This window comes from Pistacia vera, unplaced genomic scaffold, assembly GCF_008641045.1.
Source record: "Pistacia vera cultivar Batoury unplaced genomic scaffold, PisVer_v2 Contig108, whole genome shotgun sequence".
Taxonomy (NCBI): domain Eukaryota; kingdom Viridiplantae; phylum Streptophyta; class Magnoliopsida; order Sapindales; family Anacardiaceae; genus Pistacia; species Pistacia vera.
Genome location: NW_022195115.1, coordinates 1,154,963 through 1,175,630, shown reverse-complemented (window position 1 = coordinate 1,175,630; position 20,668 = coordinate 1,154,963). Strand labels below are relative to the sequence as shown.

The window sequence follows — 20,668 nt, the reverse complement described above, 5'->3', positions numbered from 1 at the left end:
AATATTTATCATTTCAATATATAAAACATTACATTAAGCAAGTTGAAATAGACAAATATTTACTCTTATTTTTATTAGTATTTGGCTACTATCGTTACCATATACTAGGTAAATCCAACTAATCATGTAAATTCATAGAAGAAAACATATTAGGCATCTACATCACTCCATTCTAATGATCTCATCTCCAGCAAATATATATATATATAATCTCTTCTTTAAACATCTGGATACTAGAAAGTACTTTGAGATTTAAGTACACACACACAGTGGTTTACATCTTCTCGCTTGAAACATAAATCAGCTGTTTTAGCTGATTTTGCTACATCTTCAATAATAAAACCAGTACACGAGGCAGTAAAGTTCATCTTACTACCCTAAAACTAACTGTAGCTCCAGTTTCCTTTATACAAATCATCCCAAACATGAAAGTATTAGAAAATCTACAGCTGAAAACCTGCAACTACAATTACATTGTGTAATACAGAACCTCACCTTCCAAATTCGACTGATTTTCAAATCTTGTCCCAGTATTGAAAGCAAATTTGTTAAGCGAGGGAAGGAAAAGTTACAGCAATAACTTGCACCTCCTGCTGTCTATTTGCGGCACCCCAACAGACAGATCTGGTATGTTTCCCGAAACATTGTCCTAACAATACAGATTAAAATGGCCACATAACTACTGCTACAGAAGGGGTACCCAATGCAAAAGAACAGTTAAGTTCGACCAAATCCACAAAAGTCACTGTTACTTCAAGATATCTTCTGGGGACAGTTGTGTCGTCTTGGCCTGATAAACCGTCTTCACTTGCTGCTTCTCATATACTCCATTAGTATACATTCTATTATCTCCGGGTACTTGTTTATTAATCCAATTGGTGGGTGGAGATGGAAGTGGATTCATGTTCTGCGCAAACTGCTGGTTTGAATTCCCCGAGTATCCTGAATTAGGCATTCTGTAATGCGTCCCTGCGGGAGGCCTACTTCTTATACTTTCTTCTATTCTCATATGGGACATACCAGTCCTCATATCACCATACTGTTCTTGGTATTGATACCTGTCCTGCATCCTAGAGTTGTGTCTGTTGCCTTGCACACCATTTGATGGATTGGGAGATCTAGAGTTACTCACTATGCCTTGCATATTATAGTAATATCCATTATTAGAATTTGGGTCATCGCCAAATCCCCTTTCATTTCCAGAGGGTCCAGCTGGTCTAGGTCTAGTAACTGGATATGGGATATTACGGTACATCAGTTGCTCAACTAACCCAGAAGAACCATTAGGTTTGTAGTTAAGTGTATTCTTAACAAGACGATGAGCTGCTTCTCCCAACACAGGGCCAGCCATCGCTCCAGGTAAATGTGGCCTGAAATAGATGCACCAAATAAGATATCAGCACTTGTTTAATGTAAGAGGCAACACTAAGATTGCCAGTAAAATTCAGGTCCATTGGTCTATGAATATTAGATTTCAATACAGATTCAAACAACTGACATCACAAGTTTTCTATTTCACACACTGCTAACAATAACCCAGACTGTAACCATAAATTCTTTTACCATCAATCGAACTAGTAATGAAATGCATTATGCTTACCTGTCTCTGCCTTGTTGACGCCGGCTATTATCTTCATGCCATAGAGTAGGAAATGGTTTAATGTCTATATCAGTTAAGATCTGCAGTAGTAACAAACAGTAAGGCACTAATTGAAAATCCCATATCAACAGGAATAAGACAATTAATTGACCAAAAAGAAGCTCAACATGAAGAACTATCAACATGAAGAATGAATATCAGTTTCATAATTTGTTGACTCTTACACACATTGATAGTAAATAACATCAATTCTACAAGCATTGCGAAGTCACATACCTTATCAGGCATGATTACACCCTTGGGAGGTTCTGGGATGTGTTTATGCTTTTCAGGATTAAAATAAGTAATGTTTCTGCAAGAAAAAAAGGGCAAAATAAGATATGTAATTATTTAGCACCTTGAAGCAATAGTGGTGAAAGGAAACTTACAAAACTTGGTTACACTCTATGTGTGGCAATCCCCTGACAGGTGAAGAGACGAAACAACATAACACATTCCTCTCATACAACCAAATGTATCCATTCATTCCACCACTGCAAAGGTCAGCAACAGGTGAAGAGAGTAAAACCATCATAAATTCAAGATGATTAAGTTATCAGAAGACTCTGGACTTGACCATCAAATAAAGAAAATAACCAACCTGGCATTTGTATCAATCCTCCAAAAAAATCTTTCATGTTTAGGTAACCAATAGTTTTGCTGATAGTATAAAGAAATTTGTCGAGACAGAGGATGACCAGAACTAACATACAATAAATCATGCATCACACTATTTCGTAACTGTTCTTCTTCCTGCAGACACCAATTGTGGGTTAGCATACGCAAGCATTCAAGAAAAAAGAAGAACAAGAATTGATTTGCCTTGCTAATTACACCATGATCCCAAAACTCTCATAGTTTAAGAGGCATTTCAGAAAACAACCACAAGGTCACAATTGATCAACCTACAACTACCGGTGCATTTAAAAAAAAAATTCAGAATCAGTTAATACATTAAGTGAACAATATATGATGGTTTCATTTTCATTTTCATTTTCTTTCTTTCTTTTTTCCCCAAAGATGATTGAAGAACCAAATTCCCATTATAATTCCAAGGCCAGGAAAAATTATGAAAAACTAAGCTCAATAAGATTCTTATTGTTCAGTAAGCAACTAGCTGAAAAGAACTAGCACCTTAAACTGCTATTGACAAATATCAGGAAACATATTGATTATACAATAGGAAGAAAAATGTTCTATTTTCATGGAATGGTTAATGGAATATTCTTATTTGTTAAAAAAAAAAAAAAAAAAAAAAAAGGTTAAACTGATCAACTAAAACCTTTCCTTCTTAACTGAAAATTTCGAATAATAAAAAGTTATTAAAAAAACTCCATCTTAAAATTAAAAAAAAAAAAAAGTTTCCTTAAAGATTTGAGTCAAATGGTTCCTGCTCCAAACCAAAAAATAAAAAAAATAAAAAATAAATGCTCTATCAGATAATATAAAAAAATACAAAATTGAAACCTATTAGAACAAAATAATAAATGAAAACACACAATATGTAAGGGTATGTTTATCGATTTTGTTTACTTTTTTATTCTCTACTTTATTTGGAAAATGTGTAATAATATTTTAAACAGAAAAAAACACAAAGAACCACATGTACAAGTATAATTTAAAATACACAACGTGAAAAGAATTTTTGCTATGTACCTATTCTCTACTTATTACATTATTTCATTTTTATATACGAAAATGATAACAAATGTGTATAGGTAAGGTCGAAAGTTAATAAGTTATTATGCATACTCGTATAACATAAAAAAACCAGACCGTTAAAGACGTTCAGCTTCTTTGTTTGAGTAAGCAACTTCTTCTCATCAATAAATGGCAATTTCACAACACCCTGACTTCCAAAGAAGGAATAAAAGATAAATTCAGTTAGTTTCTTAATGTATCCAATAATAAAATTGCATCGACACTTAGTAGTTGACATCACTGCACCTCCCTGCAAAGCGTTTACCATTCATGTCAACCTCAAATCTGTTCACAAAAAAAAACCAAGTAAACTTGCAAAGGAAAAGGATTATGTTGGGAATAAGTGATCACTGGCAGTAACAGTAACATACCAGAAGGATAGAATTTATAGATAGGTGATGACGAATCATCATCAAATTTCTGTATTTTTCTGGCAAGCACTGGAACTGTAACAAGAAACAGATACTTTCCCCATCATTGAGCTGAAGTTTAAAGCCACACTAATTTTTTTTTTTTTAAAAAAAAAAAAAGCCACCTAGCAGCTGGCAGGGTTCCCATGAGCTGATCAAAAGGCTTAAACGTTTCTCCCGGAAAAAGTGTTATTTCATAGTCAGACAGATCTTTGAGATCCGAAGCAAATGGAGCATAATGGTATGGATAACCCTGAACAAATTAAACAGAAATACATCTTTAAATTAACCATAGTCATGATAGTCATAAACTCATATAATTCAACTCATATAGCATCTAAAAATGTTTGTATTCCTTCTCGCATGTGATATGCCATTTGGTGTTTAACCATCAAAGGTCATATATACGCATATATAGGGGTGAGGGCCAAAACCATATTAAAAACAGGACATTTTCAACTTTATCGCAAGAGCTTTCCAAGTTCTAGAGACAAACTGACTATAACATTGACACATAATGTAGGTCCCCTTTCCATCATTACAAATCTAACACGAAAACATTCATTAGTTGAAACTCATTCATAAACATATACGCGTAGCATGTACTTATACCTAGAAATTTATCCGATTTATTTAAAAGGAAAAATACAGAAGTAAACATAATCTTTTCACATTTGGTCAAAATCAAACTGACCATTGCCAAGAGTGACACCTTGGTAGTAATAGCGACAAACCCAACATAACCTTCCACATACTTCCAAACCTGCAAAAACAACTTACAACTGTTCTGAAAGATTCTTAATTCCTCAAAAAATTGCAACAGGGAATATTCAAACTTAATCATCCAGAACCATTTTTAGAAAATATTAAATCAAACACTTGCTAGGAAAAATACTGGGATAAGAACGTACCACGTCTTTCTTAATTTGATCAATCTCCAGTGGATTTGATACGTCAAACTTCTCACATAATACCTATCTTTATACCCAGGCTCCCCAATTTAACCTAAGAAAAAGCATATCATAACATTCTAATTGACATAATTACTTCCTCAGCATAATATATTTATTTAGTCCAGATGAAGCAACCTTATCCTGATCAGTGCACCTAAAAAACTGCAACTTTTAAAAAATATTAATAATAATAATAATCTTAACCTATCTGTAGGAACCCACTCCATAACTCAACAATTTGGGCTAGGCCATGGATCTTCATGGGCTTGGGTAGAACTCTCCTTGGAAAACCGGCTTGCCAAGAGAGGGTGCCCAAGCCTTTATAACCCACTTCCCACCTTTCCCTTTCAAGTGGGATCCTAACATTCCACCGCGCTTCTGCAACCGACGTCCACGTCGGCCTCTTTACCCCCGTCGGCCTTTACCCCTTGGGTGACTACGCAGATCCCCTTTCCCCCGCCTCCATGCCCTTTCTTGGGGTAGCAGCCCGGCCCAAGGTCAGCCTGCCACGTGTGCGCTGCCACATAGACCAGGATCATGCTCTGATACCAATTGATAGGAACCCACTCCAATAACTCAACAATTGGGCTAGGCCATGGGTCTTTCATGGGCTTGGGTAGAACTCTCCTTGGAAAAACCGGCTTGCCAAGGGAGGTGACCAAGCCTTTACAACCCACATTCCACCCTTTTCCCTTTCAATGTGGATCCTAACACTATCTCACAACAGGAATATAAATAAAGACATTAATTTTCATTTAATTCCAAAAGGATAAAGACTTTTGATAACCAACGGGTTTCCAAGTCTATTTCAAAGCTCCTAATGGCCAGAGAACTTCCAAGTTTTCAATTAAAATTGTATCACGCAGTAAGCTCATTACTTTCAGAATTAGAGAGAAGTAATCAAGAAAAACTTTCCCCATATGAATGAAGCTGACATTTGACGGGATAAATTGCTGATGAATTCCCAGTCTCGGAATGCATAAAGTATAAAGGAAGTCAATAAAGGGTACAATTTTGGTATAAAAAAATTTTATACACAAAACAATGGACAAAGAGACAGACCTCTCCTCAGCTGGTGCCTGTGGTCTTCAGTAGACTCTCTTCTTGCTTTAAGACTCTCATTATACTCCATAGACTGAAAAAGATCATCAGAAAAGTATCAGAAAATTTCTACAGAATAAAAATATTAATTGAAAAAGAAAGAAAGCTGAATATGATCATTCTTCAAGGCAAGTATCATCCATAAATTATCATTTGGCTAAGCATATTTAATGGATTGAAGGAAGCAAAACATGAGGATTGCTCAATTGTACATAAATCAAAGTTAGCTTATTACAGACACATGCTCAAGAATACAAGAAATGTAGCCTCAAGACAACAGTAACTTAATTACACAACCTCCAAGACAAGGAATAAATGATTATTGCTTTTCACATCAAATATTAAAAAAAACTGTAGAGATAGTAAAAGTAGGATATATTATGACTTAGACAAAGTCCACGCCATTCTCGAATCAAATGAAGCAAACATAACGTAATAAAATAAAAAGAAATAATGGAGAAGGCTTAAAGAACCTGTTGTATACGAGTCCTCTTCTGAAAAATTTGATCTTCATATACAGCAACAGACTGGATAAATTCTCTACTCTGTCTAACAAAACCTGAACATGTAATTTGAACTTTCTCAGTATTTGTTAAGATAGCCTACATTATTATCAGAAAAGAAATAACAAAACGGAGGATTCAATATAAAATTATGATAGAACAGCATGTAAAAAAAAAAAGAAACAACACGCTTTCCCCTACAAGAAACATGAAGCAGATAGAGTGGCTACCCATTTTAAAGGACTGCTTAAACAGAAAAATTACCTCACCACCATCAGTAAGATAACCACCCAGGCAGCGAACTCCCTTCTATAAACATGCATCAGTAAATTTATAGCACCCTGCAAGAGTAAAGATCTTTATGATAGAATGATGGCATAACTTATAAGAATGGAAAGAGAACAGAAAATGCTAGTGGGAAGAATAAGACAACATGTAAACCAGCAAATGCAGAAACAGCATAGAAAAAAATGATTAAAATTAAGCATGTTGCTCAGAATAACAACTATTTAATTACAGGAACAAAATGCCTGCCACTTACACACCTCTCTAATTTCCAATGTCGGCATATGTGGGAGAAAGTCATTGCCAACAAAGAAACACAAAAACACAAAATCATCCACTATTCGCTCAAAGTTTATTGGAAATGGTGGATTAGGTATGTCCAAATCATATTGCAAATATTCTCGCAACACCCAAATGTTAGGAACTGTAAAGAATGAGTCAGATTAAAAGCAGTCAGAAAAATAAAAATAGGAATAAAAAATGAAACAACTTGAATTTTAGGAACCAGAACAGGTTGTTAGTTCTCCAACCTGATACTTCTTCTTGTGAATTGGAGCATCATCCACCCCATTCCCATCTGCAGCATTATCACCCGGTTTACCACGACACTCAGCTGCTAAATGACCAGCTTGACCACAAAGAAAACATTTTTCCTGTGCCCAGGAAAAGTGATCACCTGCACAATCAGTGTGAAGGAATCTGAGATCCAACCAGAAAAAAAAAGAGCAGGAACCATGAACACTACTCACAATATGTTCAACTAACCTCTCTTAATATTGAAAAGTGAACCTCATGTGTGGCTAAGACAACATAATCAAATCTGCATCCTGATTATATTAAACCAAAAAGAAAAAAGGGCATGTAAAAAGAGAGTATGTTAAAAAATCAAACGTAAGAAACCTATCATGCATAAACATGACAATCCAAGACATGAGCAATGAAAAAAGTCAAAAATAAAGCACAACTCACTAGGCCATACACAATGCCGAGTGTTTGGATCAAAACCAGGAAGGTTGCGCTGCAATCGAATGTAAGACATGATTTTGTGCTCTCCTTCACCAGGAACATTCGCATCAGAAAGTATAACCTTCAAATAATCACCCAATGCAGCCTCATAAATAAATTTAGAGAGAAAGAATCCTGAAAGCCAGAATATATGGGGAAAAGATACAGAAGGATTACTCCACAAGTAAGGAACCATCCGATCTTAGGTACAAAGGGGAGACAGTGACTATTTTAGGACAATGTCTATCACACCTTTGAACCGCCACCTGATTGTGGTTCAACCTAGATTGTATTAGTACTGAAGTGCTACTGATAGCATGGCCATAAATTGTGTGCCAGGAGTGGATACATTTGAATCAGAAGTTTCAGGCTTTTCTTTACGAGCCAAGATTTTCCCAGCTTCCTCAAATTCTTTCCTTAACCTTTCTTCTTCAGCTTCCTAAGATGACATTAGAAATACATATAATAACAACACAAATATATTGCCTTTATTTACTAATACCCATTAACATAATGTGAGTGAAATCTTACAGCCTCAGCAGCATCCTTTGCAGCTCTGAAGCGCCGAGAACGCTGCTGATTCATTTTAGCTCTCGGCCCACTCCATCTACAGAAACCTATAATGAGCAAATCTGATTCTAGCAAAAAAGGAACTAAATATTATAAGTCTGAAGTAGAACTTACCAATGCCATATAGAGAAGCTTTCTTGGACGAACCACGAGAATATATGGTCAATGTATCAAATATAGATTTAAATACATCGTCGTAGGAGGCAGGTGCAGGCTGCAGGAGTTAACAACTTTCATCAGGGTACAATTTCCCAACAGACTTCATTGTCATGAGAACACTTTTTTCAAATATCAAATATCTCTCATGGCCACCTCCTTTGAGAGGCCTAAAATTATGTTCAGTAGAAGCAAAGAAAAGGGATTGAAGAGAAAAAGGCAGAAGATGAGAGAACCTACCCCCATTTCTTTGTTTGAATAAATGGAAAGGAGAGGGAAAGGAGACAATTGTTATTTTCCATTGTTTGGTATACATATAATAATTTGACCATTCACCACAAACCTTACATGTGTAATTCTTCAAGTAAATAAGAGTAAAGACATAGTTTTGTTTGGATAAGAGATGATACTGATGATAGATTAAATCCAATTGATCAGAGGAGTGGAATGAAAAGGAGAAAAGAAACTAGTAATTTCTCTCTAAGCCCGATTTTACTCACAATACTAGCTAGTGATGATACGAGAAGCTATGGACCATTAATGAAGATTAGCTTACCCTTCTCTGAGGGTTCTTAAAGCACAGTACCGATACCTTTAGGTAAAGTAATAATTTTCCTGGAATTTCACTTCTCTGCTACACATACCTCACAACTTAAATATGGTCCCACATACTAATAAATCGATCTATTTTCTTAACTAGCTATATTTGTAATGTCCCCTCTCACCCAATTACTAAAAATTCATACTTCAACAGTTCTAACTTTCAAGAAAAAACGCATCCTTCCTCTCTCCCTTTTTTTTTCTCTTTTTTTCTTTTTTTTTTCCATTCAAAAGAAAACACCTCCACCCCGGTTCACATGACCAATTCCTCAGCCCTTATCCCCTTGAGCTCCAGAGCTCCCAAGATGAAACGGTTGAGGCACTTACCATTTGGTATTAGAAGTAGGCACCATCTCCCATCACGACAGAGGCCATTTAAGGTGGGATAAGGCACCCACTCGGTTCACGGCCCCATGATAACTAGCATCAGGTCAAAAGCTTTTTAAGACTTTAGCAATTCAACTGAGGAAAAAAAAAGAGGTAACAACAAATTTAACAGAACAGTCTCCCCAAAATTTCGTTCCTACCAAACAGAACCTTAACAGTTCCTCTTTTTTAAGCTAATAACATATCTGAACATTATGATGACTAATTCTTCAACATAATTCTATCTTCTCGCCAGCTTAAAATAAAAATTATCCACAAAAATCACAAATATAAACCAAAAAGAAAGGAGAAAAGAAAAAAAACAAAGCTATACCTTGCCTTCGGGATGAAAACAAGGATGAATAATCCCGTTCATGTCCAAGTACATATTATCATATTCTATGCCGTTAGGGTTAGGTTTCGACACGTCGACGGGGGTAACAACTCCGTTACCGTTCGCCATCGGCTCCTCCTCGACCACGTCAGCAATCGACCGCGGGTACCGATCTGCCAACCAACGGTAAAACGCCGGAACCCCCATGCCGCCAAGTAATTCTGTCCGGTTTCGTACGGTTCGGGTTAACAAAAAATCGAATTTAGTAATAAAAAAAAATTACAATTTAAAAAGAAAATGAAAGACAGGATTCGAGATCTGTGTGGGGGGGTACTGTGTAGACATGAAGTACCATTGTAGGGGATGAATAATCGAAAATGCCCTTGGATTTCATGGAGACTGAAGCAGCCTTGATTGACTGAATTGTCCAAATGAAATTGAGTCAAACGTGGGGTGTTTGGATACGATGACAGCGAGAAGTGGCAATCGGTTGAGGAGTGGTTGACAGGAATTATGGGTAAAGTTTCTTAATTTGAAATAAATAAATAAAATTCTATTTTTTTATTTAAAAATAGTCAAACTCATCTAAAATTTGTTAAACATCTTTTAATTTATTTATATATGTATAATTTTTTTTAAAAAAAAACTTTATTTATACTTTTTTCTTTTCGCTCTTCTTTTCTCCCTTGTATTTCTTTAATTTCTTTTAGACTGATGGTATTGCCCCCACTTTTTACATTAGTAGAAAATTATTAAATAATCCATCTAGAATAAATATTTTGTTATTAATTTAAATTTTCTCTTTCTTTTTATGGGAAGCAAAACATGAGGATTGCTCAATTGTACATAAATCAAAGTTAGCTTATTACAGACACATGCTCAAGAATACAAGAAATGTAGCCTCAAGACAACAGTAACTTAATTACACAACCTCCAAGACAAGGAATAAATGATTTTGTATCTTCACATCAAAATATTGAAAAAATACTGTAGAGAATAGTAAAAGTAGGAATTTATATGACTTAGACAAAGTCCACGCCCTTCCGAATCAAATGAAGCAAACATAATGTAATAAAATAAAAAGAATAATGGAGAAGGCTTAAAGAACCTGTTGTATACGAGTCCTCTTCTGAAAAATTTGATCTTCATATACAGCAACAGACGGATAAATTTCTCTACTCTGTCTAACAAAAACTGAACATGTAATTTGAACTTTCTCAGTATTTGTTAAGATAGCCTACATATTATCAGAAAGAAATAACAAAACGGAGGATTCAAGATATAAAATTATTGATAGAACAGCAGTAAAAAAAAAAAAAAAAAAAAAAGGCATTCTTCCCCTACAGAAACATGAAGCAGATAGAGTGGCTACCCATTTAAAGGACTGCTAAAACAGAAAAATTACCTCACCACCATCTGTAAGATAACCACCATGGCAGCGAACTCCCTTCTATAAACATGCATCAGTAAATTTATAGCACCTGCAGGAAGTAAAGTCTTTATGGTAAGAATGATGGCATAACTTACAGAATGGAAAGAGCAGAAAATGTCTAGTGGGAAGAATAAGACAACCTGTAAACCCGCAAATGCAGAAACAGATAGAAAAAAATGATTAAAATTAAGCATGTTGCTCAGAATAACAACTATTTATTACAGGAAACAAATGCCTGCCACTTACGCAACTCTTAATTTCCAATGTCGGCATATGTGGGAGAAAGTCATTGCCAACAAAGAAACACAAAACACAAATCATCCACTATTCGCTCAAAGTTTATTGGAAATGGTGGATTAGGTATGTCCAAATCATATTGCAAATATTCTCGCAACACCAAATGTTTAGGAACTGTTAAAGAAGAGTCAGATTAAAAAGCAGTCAGAAAAATAAAAATAGGAATAAAAAATGAAACAACTTGAATTTTAGGAACCAGAACAGGTGTTAGTTCTCCAACCTGATACTTCTCTTGTGAATTGGAGCATCATCCACCCCATTCCCATCTGCAGCATTATCGCCCGAGTTACCACGACACTCAGCTGCCAAATGACACGCTTGACCACAGAGAAACATTTTTCCTGGTGCCCAGGAAAGTGATCACCTGCACAATCAGTGTGAAGGATCATGAGATCCAACCAGAAAAAAAGAGCAGGAACCATGAAAACTACTCACAATATGTTAACTAACCTCTCTTAATATTGAAAAGTGAACATGTGTGGCTAAAGACAACTAATCAAATCTGCATCCTGATTATATTAAACCCAAAAGAAAAAAAGGCATGTAAAAAGAGAGGGTGTTGTTAAAAATCAAATGTAAGAAACCTAATCATGCATAAACATGACAATCCAAGACATGAGCAATGAAAAAAGCCTAAAATTAAAGCACAAACTCACTAGGCCATACAGACAATGCCGAGTGTTTGGATCAAAAACAGGAAGGTTGCGCTGCAATCGAATGTAAGACATGATTTTGTGCTCTTTCACCAGGAACATTCGCATCAGAAGTATAACCTCAAATAATCACCCAATGCAGCCTCATAAATAAATTTAGAGAGAAAGAATCCTGAAAGCCAGAAGTATGGGGAAAAGATACAGAATGGATACTCCACAAGTAAGGAACCATCCGATCTTAAGGTACAAAGGGAGACAGGGACATTTTAGGACAATGTCTATCACACCTTTGTAAACCGCCACTGGGTGGTTCACCTAGATTGTATATAGTACTGAAGTGTACTGATAGCATGGCCATAAATTGTGTGCCAGGAGTGATGACATTTGAATCAGAAGTTTCAGGCTTTTCTTTACGAGCCAAGATTTTCCCAGCTTCCTCAAATTCTTTCCTTAACCTTTCTTCTTCAGCTTCCTAAGATGACATTAGAAATACATATAATAACAACAAAATATATTGCCTTTATTTACTAATAAATTAACATAATGTGAGTGAAATTTACAGCCTCAGCAGCATCTTTGCACTCTGAAGCGCCGAGAACGCTGCTGATTCATTTTAGCTCTCGGCGCCACCATCTACAGAAACCTATAATGACAAATGATTCTAGCAAAAAGGAACTGAATAATTATTAAGTCTGAAGTAGAAATTACCAATTGCCATATAGAGAAGCTTTCTTGGACGAACCAACGAGAATATATGTCAATGTAGTCAAATATAGATTTAAATACATCGTCGTAGGAGGCAGGTGCAGGCTGCAGGAGTTAACAACTTTCATCAGGGTACAATTTCCAACGGACTTCATTGCATGGAAACACTTTTTTCAAAATATCCCATTGGCCACCTCCTTTGAGAGGCCTAAAAATTATATTCAGTAGAAGCAAAGAAGGGATTGAAGAGAAAACGACAGAAGATGAGAGAACCTACCCTCCATTTCTTTGTTTGAATAAGATGGAAAGGAGAGGGAAAGGAGACAATTGTTATTTTCCATTGTTTGGTATACATATAATAATTTGACCATTCACCACCAAACCTTACATGTGTAATTCTTCACGTAAATAAGAGGAAAAGACATAGTTTGTGGATAAGAGATGTAACTGATGATAGATAAATCCAATGATCAGAGGAGTTGTTGGATAAGAGATGTATACTGATGATAGATTAAATCCAATTGATCAGAGGGGAGGAATGAAAAGGAGAAAAGATAAACTAGTATTTCTCTCTAAGCCCAATTTTAACTCTACAATACTAGCTAGTGATGATACACAGAAGCTATGGACATTATGAAGATTAGCTACCCTTCTCTGAGGGTTCTTAAGAGCACAGTACGATACCTTTAGGTAAAGTAAAATGAAAGAAACACACAAAATGTAAGGGTATGTTTATTATTGATTTTGTTTATTTTTTTTCATTCTCTACTTTATCTTGGAAAATGTGCAATAATATTTTAAACAGAAAAAAACACAAAGAACCACATGTACAAGTATAAATTTAAAATACACAAAGTGAAAAGAATTTTTGCTATGTACCTATTCTCTACTTTATTACATTATTTCATTTTTATAATACGAAAATGATAACAAATGTGTATAGGTAAGGTCAAGAAAGTTAATAAGTTATTATGCATACTCGTATAACATAAAAGAGACCAGACCGTTAAAGCGGCTTCAAGCTTCTTTGTTTGAGTAAGCAACTTCTTCTCATCAATAAATGGCAATTTCACAACACCCTGACTTCCAAAGAAGGAATAAAAGATAAATTCAGTTAGTTTCTTAATGGTATCCAATAATAAAATTGCATCGACACTTAGTAGTTGACATCACTGCACCTGCCATGCAAAGCGTTTACCATTCATGTCAACCTCAAAATCTGTTCACAAGAAAAAACCAAGTAAACTTGCAAAGGAAAAGGATTATGTTGGGAATAAGTGATCACTGGCAGTAACAGTAACATACCAGAAGGATAGAATTTATAGATAGGTGATGACGAATCAATCATCAAATTTCTGTATTTTTCTGGCAAAGCACTGGAACTGTAACAAGAAACAGATACTTTCCCCATCAATTGAGCTGAAGTTTAAATAGCCACACTAATTTTTTTTTTTTTTTTAAAAAAAAAAAAAAAGCCACCTAGCAGCTGGCAGGGTTCCCATGAGCTGATCAAAAGGCTTAAACGGTTCTCCCGGAAAAAGTGTTATTTCATAGTCAGACAGATCTTTGAGATCCGAAGCAAATGGAGCATAATGGTATGGATAAAACCTGAACAAATTAAAACAGAAATACATCTTTAAATTAACCATAGTCATAAACTCATATATAGTCAAACTCAAATAGCATCTAAAAATGATTTGTATTCCTTCTCGCATGTGATATGCCATTTGGTGTTTAACCATCGGAAGGTCATATATACACATATATAGGGGTGAGGGCCAAAACCATATTAAAAACAGGACATTTTCAACTTTATCGCAAGAGCTTTCCAAGTTCTAGAGACAAACTAGACTATAACATTGACACATAATGTAAGGTCCCCTTTCCATCATTACAAATCTAACACGAAAACATTCATTAGTTGAAACTCATTCATAAACATATACGCGTAGCATGTACTTATACCTAGAAATTTATCCAGATTTATTTTAGAAAGGAAAAATTAGAGAAGTTAAAACATAATCTTTTCACATTTGGTCAAAATCAAACTGACCATTGCCAAGAGGTGACACCTTGGTAGTAATAGCGACAAACCCAACATAAACCTTCCACATACTTCCAAACCTGCAAAAAACAACTTACAACTGTTCTGAAAGATTCTTAATTCCTCAAAATACATTGCAACAGGGAATATATCAAATATTAATCATCCAGAACCATTTTTTAGAAAATATTAAATCAAACACTTGCTAGGAAAAAGTACTGGGATAAGAACGTACCACGTCTTTCTTAATTTGATCAATCTCCAGTGGATTTGATACGTCAAACTTCTCAGCATAATACCTATCTTTATACCCAGGCTCCCCCAATTTAACCTAAGAAAAAGCATATCATAAATCATTCTAATTGACATAATTACTTCCTCAGCATAATATATTTATTTAGTCCAGATGAAGCAACCTTATCCTTGATCAGTGCACCTAAAAAACTGCAACTTTTAAAATAATAATAATAATAATAATAATAATAATCTTAACCCATCTCACAACAGGAATATCAATAAAGACATTAAATTCTCATTTAATGCCAAAAGGATAAAGACTTTTGATAACCAACGGGTTTCCAAGTCTATTTCCAAAGCCTCCTAATGGCCAGAGAACTTCCAAGTTTTCAATTAAAATTGTATCACGCAGTAATGAGCATCATCTACTTTCAGAATTAGAGAGAAGTAATCAAGAAAAACTTTCCCCATATGAATGAAGCTGACATTTGACGGGATAAATTGCTGATGAATTCCCAGTCTCGGAATGCATAAAGTATAAAGGAAGTCAATAAAGGGGTAAACTTCGTTGTTTTTGTCTTTGACTTTGTGGTGCATTTAAATTTAAATTTTGATAAATTTTATAGTAGTTAAAAAAACAATTTTGGTATAAAAAATTATTACACAAAACAATGGACAAAGAGACAGACCCTATCCTCAGCTGGTGCCTGTGGCTCTTCAGTAGACTCTCTTCTTGCTTTAAGACTCTCATTATACTCCATAGACTGAAAAAGATCATCAGAATAAGTATCAGAAAATTTCTACAGAATAAAAATTATTAATTGAAAAAGAAAGAAAGCTGAATATGATCATTCTTCAAGGCAAGTATCATCCATAAATTATCATTTGGCTAAGCATATTTAATGGATTGAAGGAAGCAAAACATGAGGATTGCTCAATTGTACATAAATCAAAGTTAAGCTTATTACAGACACATGCTCAAGAATACAAGAAATGTAGCCTCAAGACAACAGTAACTTAATTACACAACCTCCAAGACAAGGAATAAATGATTATTGCATCTTCACATCAAATTATTAAAAAAAACTGTAGAGAATAGTAAAAGTAGGATATATATATGACTTAGACAAAGTCCACGCCATTCTCGGAATCAAATGAAGCAAACATAATGTAATAAAATAAAAAGAAATAATGGAGAAGGCTTAAAGAACCTGTTGTATACGAGTCCTCTTCTGAAAAATTTGATCTTCATATACAGCAACAGACTGGATAAATTTCTCTACTCTGTCTAACAAAACCTGAACATGTAATTTGAACTTTCTCAGTATTTGTTAAGATAGCCTAACATTATTATCAGAAAAGAAATAACAAAACGGAGGATTCAAGATATAAAATTATTGATAGAACAGCATGTAAAAAAAAAAAAAAAAAAAAAGGCATTCTTCCCCTACAAGAAACATGAAGCAGATAGAGTGGCTACCCATTTTAAAGGACTGCTTAAAACAGAAAAATTACCTCACCACCATCAGTAAGATAACCACCCATGGCAGCGAACTCCCTTCTATAAACATGCATCAGTAAATTTATAGCACCCTGCAGGAAGTAAAGATCTTTATGGTAAGAATGATGGCATAACTTATAAGAATGGAAAGAGAACAGAAAATGTCTAGTGGGAAGAATAAGACAACCTGTAAACCAGCAAATGCAGAAACAGCATAGAAAAAAATGATTAAAATTAAGCATGTTGCTCAGAATAACAACTATTTAATTACAGGAACAAAATGCCTGCCACTTACACACCTCTCTAATTTCCAATGTCGGCATATGTGGGAGAAAGTCATTGCCAACAAAGAAACACAAAAACACAAAATCATCCACTATTCGCTCAAAGTTTATTGGAAATGGTGGATTAGGTATGTCCAAATCATATTGCAAATATTCTCGCAACACCCAAATGTTTAGGAACTGTTAAAGAATGAGTCAGATTAAAAAGCAGTCAGAAAAATAAAAATAGGAATAAAAAATGAAACAACTTGAATTTTAGGAACCAGAACCAGGTTGTTAGTTCTCCAACCTGATACTTCTTCTTGTGAATTGGAGCATCATCCACCCCATTCCCATCTGCAGCATTATCGCCCGATTTACCACGACACTCAGCTGCTAAATGACCAGCTTGACCACAAAGAAAACATTTTTCCTGTTGCCCAGGAAAAGTGATCACCTGCACAATCAGTGTGAAGGAATCATGAGATCCAACCAGAAAAAAAAAGAGCAGGAACCATGAACACTACTCACAATATGTTCAACTAACCTCTCTTAATATTGAAAAGTGAACCTCATGTGTGGCTAAAGACAACATAATCAAATCTGCATCCTGATTATATTAAACCAAAAAGAAAAAAGGGCATGTAAAAAGAGAGGGTGTGTTAAAAAATCAAATGTAAGAAACCTAATCATGCATAAACATGACAATCCAAGACATGAGCAATGAAAAAAGCCTAAAATTAAAGCACAACTCACTAGGCCATACAGACAATGCCGAGTGTTTGGATCAAAACCAGGAAGGTTGCGCTGCAATCGAATGTAAGACATGATTTTGTGCTCTCCTTCACCAGGAACATTCGCATCAGAAAGTATAACCTTCAAATAATCACCCAATGCAGCCTCATAAATAAATTTAGAGAGAAAGAATCCTGAAAGCCAGAAGTATATGGGGAAAAGATACAGAATGGATTACTCCACAAGTAAGGAACCATCCGATCTTAAGGTACAAAGGGAGACAGTGACTATTTTAGGACAATGTCTATCACACCTTTGTAAACCGCCACCCTGGATTGTGGTTCAACCTAGATTGTATATAGTACTGAAGTGCTACTGATAGCATGGCCATAAATTGTGTGCCAGGAGTGATGACATTTGAATCAGAAGTTTCAGGCTTTTCTTTACGAGCCAAGATTTTCCCAGCTTCCTCAAATTCTTTCCTTAACCTTTCTTCTTCAGCTTCCTAAGATGACATTAGAAATACATATAATAACAACAAAATATATTGCCTTTATTTACTAATACCCATTAACATAATGTGAGTGAAATCTTACAGCCTCAGCAGCATCCTTTGCAGCTCTGAAGCGCCGAGAACGCTGCTGATTCATTTTAGCTCTCGGCGCCACTCCATCTACAGAAACCTATAATGAGCAAATCTGATTCTAGCAAAAAAGGAACTAAATAATTATTAAGTCTGAAGTAGAACTTACCAATTGCCATATAGAGAAGCTTTCTTGGACGAACCAACGAGAATATATGGTCAATGTAATCAAATATAGATTTAAATACATCGTCGTAGGAGGCAGGTGCAGGCTGCAGGAGTTAACAACTTTCATCAGGGTACAATTTCCCAACGGACTTCATTGCCATGAGAAACACTTTTTTCAAAATATCTCTCATTGGCCACCTCCTTTGAGAGGCCTAAAAATTATATTCAGTAGAAGCAAAGAAAAGGGATTGAAGAGAAAAAGGCAGAAGATGAGAGAACCTACCCTCCATTTCTTTGTTTGAATAAGATGGAAAGGAGAGGGAAAGGAGACAATTGTTATTTTCCATTGTTTGGTATACATATAATAATTTGACCATTCACCACCAAACCTTACATGTGTAATTCTTCAAGTAAATAAGAGTAAAAGACATAGTTTTGTTGGATAAGAGATGTAAACTGATGATAGATTAAATCCAATTGATCAGAGGAGTTGTTGGATAAGAGATGTATACTGATGATAGATTAAATCCAATTGATCAGAGGAGTGGAATGAAAAGGAGAAAAGAGAAACTAGTAATTTCTCTCTAAGCCCAATTTTAACTCAACAATACTAGCTAGTGATGATACAAAGAAGCTATGGACCATTAATGAAGATTAGCTTACCCTTCTCTGAGGGTTCTTAAGAGCACAGTACCGATACCTTTAGGTAAAGTAATAATTTTCCTGGAATTTCACTTCTCTGCTACACATACTCCCCTCTTCCCTCACAACTTAAATATTGTCACACATACTAATAAATCGACCTCTTTTCTTAACTAGCTATATTTGTAATGTCCCCTCTCACCCAATTACTAAAAATTCATACTTCGACGGTTCTAACTTTCAAGAAAAAACGCATCCTTCCTCTCTCCCTTTTTTTTTCTCTTTTTTTCTTTTTTTTTTCCATTCAAAAGAAAACACCTCCACCCCGCTTCACATGACCAGTTCCTCAGCCCTTATCCCCTTGAGCTCCAGAGCTCCCAAGATGAAACGGTTGAGGCACTTACCATTTGGTATTAGAAGCAGGCACCATCTCCAATCACGACAGAGGCCATTTAAGGTGGGATAAGGCACCCACTCAGTTCACGGCCCCATGATAACTAGCATCAGGTCAAAAGCTTTTTAAGACTTTAGCAATTCAACTGAGGAAAAAAAAAAGTGGTAACAACAAATTTAACAGAACAGTCTCCCCAAAATTTCGTTCCTACCAAACAGAACCTTAACAGTTCCTCTTTTTTAAGCTAATAACATATCTGAACATTATGATAACTAATTCTTCAACATAATTCTATCTTCTCGCCAACTTAAAATAAAAATTATCCACAAATATAAACCAAAAAGAAAGGAGAAAAGAAAAAAAACAAAGCTATACCTTGCCTTCGGGGTGAAAACAAGGATGAATAATCCCGTTCATGTCCAAGTACATATTATCATATTCTATGCCGTTAGGGTTAGGTTTCGACACGTCGACGGGGGTAACAACTCCGTTACCGTCCGCCATCGGCTCCTCCTCGACCCGTCAGCAATCGACCGCGGGTACCGATCTGCCAACCACGGTAAAACGCCGGAACCCCCATGCCGCCAAGTAATTCTGTCCGGTTTCGTACGGTTCGGGTTAACAAAAATCGAATTTAGTAATAAAAAAAATTACAATTTAAAAAGAAAATGAAAGACGATTCGAGATCTGTGTGGGGGGTACTGTGAGAATGAAGTACCATTGTAGGGATGAATAACGAAAATGCCCTTGATTTCATGGGACTGAAGCGCCTTGATTGATGAATTGTCCAAATGAAATTGGTCAAACGGGGGTGTTTGGATACGAGACAGCGAAAGTGGCTCGGTTTAGGAGTGGTTGACAGGAATTATGGGTAAAGTTTCTTAATTGAAATAAATAAATAAAATTCTATTTTTTTATTTAAAATAGTCAAACTCATCTAAATTTGTTACATCTTTTAATTTATTTATATATATAATTTAAAAAAAAACTTTATTTATACTTTTTTTCTTTTCGCTCTTCTTTTCTCCCTTATTTCTTTAATTTTTTTAGACGATGTATTGCCCCCTTTTTAATTAGTAGAAAATTATTAAACATCCATCTAGAAAAATATTTTGTTATTAATTTAAATTTTCTCTTCTTTTTTATCATAATAAACTCTAATTTTATTTTGAATATTGAAATGAGTTGCTCAATAATATATATACTTAAATTGTTTAGGTTCGTAATTTTTTTTTAGGGTCTGTTTGAGAGTTTTAGAAGCGGTTATGAGTAGGAACCATCGTAACGATTTGAGAATAACCATTGTAAGGGTTTTTAGAGGTTTTTAACTCACCCAACCTATACTTGGGAGTTTATTTTCCAACGTTCTGACAGTTTTTTTTATGATAAAT

General features: G+C 35.1%; 1 protein-coding gene across 1 annotated transcript; it reads right to left on the bottom strand.

Annotated features, from left to right (window-relative positions):
• Positions 1–225: 225 nt before the first annotated feature.
• Positions 226–19,857, bottom strand: LOC116133342 (5'-3' exoribonuclease 4). The gene is given in 24 exon segments (XM_031419059.1): positions 226–1,370; positions 1,601–1,680; positions 1,877–1,952; positions 2,029–2,133; positions 2,241–2,392; positions 13,715–13,789; positions 13,889–13,929; positions 14,016–14,092; positions 14,190–14,318; positions 14,764–14,834; positions 14,990–15,085; positions 15,681–15,755; positions 16,203–16,289; positions 16,507–16,584; positions 16,792–16,956; positions 17,066–17,212; positions 17,303–17,365; positions 17,512–17,631; positions 17,804–17,995; positions 18,087–18,163; positions 18,243–18,345; positions 19,653–19,798; positions 19,801–19,833; positions 19,836–19,857. Coding segments are annotated over 24 exon segments (2,832 nt in total). The 3' UTR covers positions 226–748.
• Between the last annotated feature and the right edge of the window lie 811 nt (positions 19,858–20,668).